Source organism: Oncorhynchus gorbuscha, unplaced genomic scaffold (genome assembly GCF_021184085.1).
Source record: "Oncorhynchus gorbuscha isolate QuinsamMale2020 ecotype Even-year unplaced genomic scaffold, OgorEven_v1.0 Un_scaffold_722, whole genome shotgun sequence".
Classification (NCBI taxonomy): domain Eukaryota; kingdom Metazoa; phylum Chordata; class Actinopteri; order Salmoniformes; family Salmonidae; genus Oncorhynchus; species Oncorhynchus gorbuscha.
Genome location: NW_025745779.1, coordinates 100,001 through 106,015, shown reverse-complemented (window position 1 = coordinate 106,015; position 6,015 = coordinate 100,001). Strand labels below are relative to the sequence as shown.

General features: G+C 47.7%; 1 protein-coding gene and 1 long non-coding RNA gene across 4 annotated transcripts in view; both read right to left on the bottom strand.

The window, feature by feature from the left end:
* Window positions 1-865: 865 nt before the first annotated feature.
* Window positions 866-6,015, bottom strand: part of LOC124019915 (dual specificity protein phosphatase 16-like) — a 71,801-nt gene continuing 66,651 nt past the window's right edge. For all 3 annotated transcript variants that reach the window (XM_046335357.1, XM_046335359.1, XM_046335358.1), the window contains exons 4-6: window positions 5,696-5,874; window positions 4,819-5,102; window positions 866-2,817 (exon numbers count right to left, since the gene is read on the bottom strand). In XM_046335357.1, coding sequence (XP_046191313.1) covers window positions 1,593-2,817; window positions 4,819-5,102; window positions 5,696-5,874 — 1,688 coding nt within the window. In that variant the 3' untranslated portion in view covers window positions 866-1,592. The remainder of the gene's footprint in view (window positions 2,818-4,818; window positions 5,103-5,695; window positions 5,875-6,015) is intronic.
* LOC124019916 lies at window positions 3,318-3,925 on the bottom strand. Its single transcript, XR_006835867.1, has 2 exons — window positions 3,722-3,925; window positions 3,318-3,644 (listed from the first exon to the last, which is right to left on the bottom strand). It is a non-coding gene; the product is annotated as an uncharacterized LOC124019916 (long non-coding RNA).

The window sequence follows — 6,015 nt, the reverse complement described above, 5'->3', positions numbered from 1 at the left end:
ATCCAAAGTGACTTACAGTCATGCGTGCGTACATTTTACTTCTGGGCGGCCCCGGGAATCGAACCTACAACCCTAGGGTACAAGCGCCATGCTCTACCAACTGAGCTGTTCGGGAGCTGTTCGGGAGCTGTTCGGGAACTGTTCGGGAGCTGTTCGGGAGCAGTTCGGGAACTGTTCGGGAACTGTTCAGGAGCTGTTCGGGAACTGTTCGGGAGCTGTTCGGGAACTGTTCGGGAGCTGTTCGGGAGCTGTTCGGGAGCTGTTCGGGAACTGTTCGGGAGCTGTTCGGGAACTGTTCGGGAACTGTTCGGGAGCTGTTCGGGAACTGTTCGGGAACTGTTCTGGAGCTGTTCGGGAGTTGTTCGGGAACTGTTCGGGAGCTGTTCGGGAACTGTTCGTTCGGAACTGTTCTGTTCGGGAGCTGTTCGGGAACTGTTCTGTTCGGAGCTGTTCGGGAGCTGTTCGGGAACTGTTCGGGAGCTGTTCGGGCGAGCTGTTGTTAGGAACTGTTCATAAGGCTGTTAGGAACTGTTCAGAACTGTTCTTGGAGCTGTTCGGTAGCTGTTCGGGAGCTGTTTGGGAACTGTTCGGGAGCTGTTCGGGAACTGTTCATAAAGGGAGCTGTTCATAAGACTTCATAAGGAACTGTTCATTAGGCTTCATAAAGCTGTTCGGCTTCATAAAGAACTGTTCAGTTGTTCCAGCATCTTTTCTTGCTGCTCAAATAAGACCTGAGATTTGAAAAGACTTGTCAATCAGAAGAAGACAGAGGAACAGGAAAAGCCTCTAATTTGGATGTGTTCATAAAGAGGTATTGGATGATTTGACACAGAGACTATCAAGGATCTCTGATCCCGTTCTTCATAAGGCTTCATAAAGACTTCACAAGGCTTCATAAGGCTTCATAAAGACTTCATAAGGCTTCATAAAGACTTCATTAGGCTTCATAAAGACTTCTTAAGGCTTCATAAAGACTTCATAAGGCTTCATAAAGACTTCTTAAGGCTTCATAAAGACTTCATAAGGCTTCATAAAGACTTCATAAGGCTTCATAAAGACTTCATAAAGACTTCATAAGGCTTCATAAAGACTTCATAAAGACTTCATAAGGCTTCATAAAGACTTCATAAAGACTTCATAAGGCTTCATAAAGACTTCATAAGGCTTCATAAAGACTTTATAAAGGTTCATTAAAGCTCCATGAATCCAACGTCAGACAGACATCTACTGCTCCTTGACGACGATCATCAACATTCAGAAATAAATGAAAACGATGAACACTCATCCAAACCAAAGACAGTCCTCTCAGAGTTCACCTCTTCATCACATTCATCATCGTCACACAGTTGCTTTCTGCTTCCAGGTCAAAGTTCAACTACATTAATGCCAACTGTCGCGACACAAGTACACATAGAGCCGCTTAGATCAGTTCAAGGTTCAAGTCCCTAGTGGGACAATAAGATGGGTCCATAACAAGTCTTTCCCCTCAACATGGGTCTGATCTGAGGAGGTTATACTCCCTAGAACGGACGTCTCCATTCAAATCAATGATTCCGTAAGGGGTGGCCTGGAGGCCATATTGAATGTCCCTCTCAGGACACCTCTATGACCTCCATGCTTCCTGAGAAGCTGCTGTGACTCCCCATCTCCTCCCTGGATCTAGTCTCGCCTCCTCCTCTCATCCTGTCTCCGAGTTCCATCTGACAGCTCCGTCTCTTCAGCTGCTTCTCCAAGGTGCTCTCCTCGTGCCAGCTCCTCCGTGAGTCCCCGTGGTCGCCGCTCCTCTGTCGCCCGCGCCGCCGCACCTCCTCCAACCCCTGACTCACGCTGTATGCCGCCACGCTGCCACCCCCCAGAATGTTAGCCCCGCCTCCCAAGATGGCGGAGGTGGAGTAGAAGTGGTGTGACTCGGAGAGGTACCATCCCCCCGACGACACGGTGACGGGACCCAATAGGATGTCAGAGTGCCAGCCCTTCAGGGCGGAGCCTAGTTTAGGGGCGGGCTTGGACAGGTGCTGCTGGGAACGCGATAGGCCAAACAGGAAGCCGGTGGTGTGAGGGGTGTTGTTAGAGCTCTCCTCCATACTGCCACTACGGTGGAGCTGCTGGGAACAGGAGAGGGGAGGTGGAGGAGGCTTAGCCTGGCTGGGCTGCTTCATGCTGGGCTGGTTGGAGGTGGTAGTGGTGCTGGTTGTGGTGGAGACGACAGGAGCAGCAGTGGGAGCTGCAGACGTAGCAGCAGGGTCTGCGGGACCGTCGTCCTGCTCCTTGTCAGGGCTCGGCTCAGGTGTAGACTGCTCTGACATCTCCTTCACAGGAGAGAACTGATACGGTTTCCCTGCAGGCTCCTTGAAGCTCACGGATGGGTTATAATACTCCTGGGCTCCGGGGTGGGATGTAGGGTGGGGGTACGGCCTCATGGGGGCGCTGCTGCAGCCTCCTGGCTCCCTGTACGACTTGATGTCCAGAGAGAAAGACCTTTTCAGCCGGGCAGCGCTGTCCTCCGTCCCCTGGTCCAGCTGAAGGCCTTGGAGCCCCTGGAGAGCCTGGGCCAGGAGCCTCTCCTCTGGAGGCCAGGGGGCCAGGACACACGGCAGGGTCAGGGGCTCCAGCATGGCCAAGGCAGGGTCTGGGAGGCTGGAGGTAGGGTTAGGGGGATCCTGCTCTAGTGGGGGGTGGAGGAGAGGAGAGGGTTTGACCCCGGTGGTTTCTCTGATCTCCGACCTTCCAGGAGTCGTGATCTTCTTCTCAAAGTCCAGCAGCTGACCCAGGAAGTTGAAGTTAGGAGAGATGGTGGGTCTCTTCTCCTTCACGAACCTGGAGAGGAAAGACAGAAACATACAGGACATCAGTAGAGACACACTGGGTTGTTATAGAGTTGGGAAAACCTAGAGGGTCAAGACAGGGGACATTTATAACTGTAACACAGAACATCAGTAGAGATGCTGCTGAGGTTACCATCCCAGCCATCATTACAGCCCCCCACAGTGCAGTGTGTTCATTCAGGATGACAAGATGGGCCTTTCATGGGGTCATGTGACACACAGTGTTAATCAGGGGTCATGTGACACACAGTGTTAATCAGGGGTCATGTGACACAGTGTTAATCAGGGGTCATGTGACACACAGTGTTAATCAGGGGTCATGTGACACACAGTGTTAATCAGGGGTCATGTGACACACAGTGTTAATCAGGGGTCATGTGAGGCTGGGTTCATTTAGACAGACAGGAAGAGGGGGTATCCTCTTAGTTACGGAGAACTTGGGAGGAGGGTGGTTGCTGAGTGGTCAAGTCCATAAGCAGGAAGGTGACATGAGGTCCTACAGGGTTCAATCATCTCACCTGTAAATCCTTATTATGGTCCTACAGGGTTCAATCATCTCACCTGTAAATCCTTATTATGGACCTACAGGGTTCAATCATCTCACCTGTAAATCCTTATTATGGTCCTACAGGGTTCAATCATCTCACCTGTAAATCCTTATTATGGTCCTACAAGGTTCAATCATCTCACCTGTAAATCCTTATTATGGTCCTACAGGGTTCAATCATCTCACCTGTAAATCCTTATTATGGTCCTACAGGGTTCAATCATCTCACCTGTAAATCCTTATTATGGTCCTACAGGGTTCAATCATCTCACCTGTAAATCCTTATTATGGTCCTACAGGGTTCATTCATCTCACCTGTAAATCCTTATCATGGGTTCAATCATCTCACCTGTAAATCCTTATTATGGTCCTACAGGGTTCAATCATCTCACCTGTAAATCCTTATTATGGTCCTACAGGGTTCAATCATCTCACCTGTAAATCCTTATTATGGTCCTACAGGGTTCAATCATCTCACCTGTAAATCCTTATTATGGTCCTACAGGGTTCATTCATCTCACCTGTAAATCCTTATCATGGGTTCAATCATCTCACCTGTAAATCCTTATTATGGTCCTACAGGGTTCATTCATCTCACCTGTAAATCCTTATTGGGTTCAATTATGGTCCTACAGGGTTCAATCATCTCACCTAAATCCTTATTATGGTCCTAAATCCTCACCTGTAAATCCTTATTATGGTCCTACAGGGTTCAATCATAATATAATAATAATAATAATCTCACCTGTATATCCTTATTATGGTCCTACAGGGTTCAATCATCTCACCTGTAAATCCTTATTATGGTCCTACAGGGTTCAATCATCTCACCTGTAAATCCTTATTATGGGTTCAATCATCTCACCTGTAAATCCTTATTATGGTCCTACAGGGTTCAATCATCTCACCTGTATATCCTTATTATGGTCCTACAGGGTTCAATCATCTCACCTGTAAATCCTTATTATGGTCCTACAGGGTTCAATCATCTCACCTGTAAATCCTTATTATGGTCCTACAGGGTTCAATCATCTCACCTGTAAATCCTTATTATGGTCCTACAGGGTTCAATCATCTCACCTGTAAATCCTTATTATGGTCCTACAGGGTTCAATCATCTCACCTGTAAATCCTTATTATGGTCCTACAGGGTTCAATCATCTCACCTGTAAATCCTTATTATGGTCCTACAGAGTTCATTCATCTCACCTGTAAATCCTTATTATGGTCCTACAGGGTTCAATCATTTACATTTACATTTAAGTGATTTAGCAGACGCTCTTATCCAGAGCGACTTACAGGGTTCAATCATCTCACCTGTAAATCCTTATCATGGTCCTAGAGGGTTCAATCATCTCACCTGTAAATCCTTATTATGGTCCTACAGGGTTCAATCATCTCACCTGTAAATCCTTATTATGGTCCTACAGGGTTCAATCATCTCACCTGTAAGCTTCGTCTAGTGACATGTCCATCCTCGTCATGATGTAAGCGATAGCGATGGTTGCCGAGCGGGAGATGCCAGCCAGACAGTGGACCAGCACACAGGCGTTGGAGGCTTTGGCCTTCTCTATGAACTCTACAGATCTGTCCAACCAGGGGAGGATCTTCTCGCAGAAGCTGTCGTTGACAGGAACTCGCAGGAAGTGAGACTCGGGGATGTAGTCTGGTTTGGGACATGTGTTACTGGCATTCAGGACGTACGTTATCTCATTCTGCTGCATCACTTCCTGTAGAGGAGGGAGGAATACAGCTGGTTAGAATGCTTTACACACATCACTTCCTGTAGAGGAGGGAGGAATACAGCTGGTTAGAATGCTTTACACACATCACTTCCTGTAGAGGAGGGAGGAATACAGCTGGTTAGAATGCTTTACACACATCACTTCCTGCAGAGGAGGGAGGAATACAGCTGGTTAGAATGCTTTACACACATCACTTCCTGTAGAGGAGGGAGGAATACAGCTGGTTAGAATGCTTCACACACATCACTTCCTGTATAGGAGGGAGGAATACAGCTGGTTAGAATGCTTTACACACATCACTTCCTGTAGAGGAGGGAGGAATACAGCTGGTTAGAATGCTTTACACACATCACTTCCTGTAGAGGAGGGAGGAATACAGCTGGTTAGAATGCTTTACACACATCACTTCCTGTAGAGGAGGGAGGAATACAGCTGGTTAGAATGCTTTACACACATCACTTCCTGTAGAGGAGGGAGGAATACAGCTGGTTAGAATGCTTTACACACATCACTTCCTGCAGAGGAGGGAGGAATACCGCTGGTTAGAATGCTATAATATAAAGTAATATATCTAATACCTTGTTGAGTACGTCTCTCTGACAGCCCAGGTAGAGGTGAGGCAGGATGCGTGTTGGCCCAGAGGTGTTGAGGGGCAGGCAGGGCTGAGAGAGGCAGGTGGGGACCAGGCAGGACGTGGCCAGAAGAACCTTACCTTCACATAGACCTGGAAACAGCTGGGAAAACGATGAGAAACCACCTGAAGACAGACACACAGAAACATCCCAATCAAATACAGGAAGACAGAGGTTACTGTATTAGAGATACTAGAGGTTACTGTATTAGAGATACTAGAGGTTACTGTATTAGAGATACTAGAGGTTACTGTATTAGAGACACT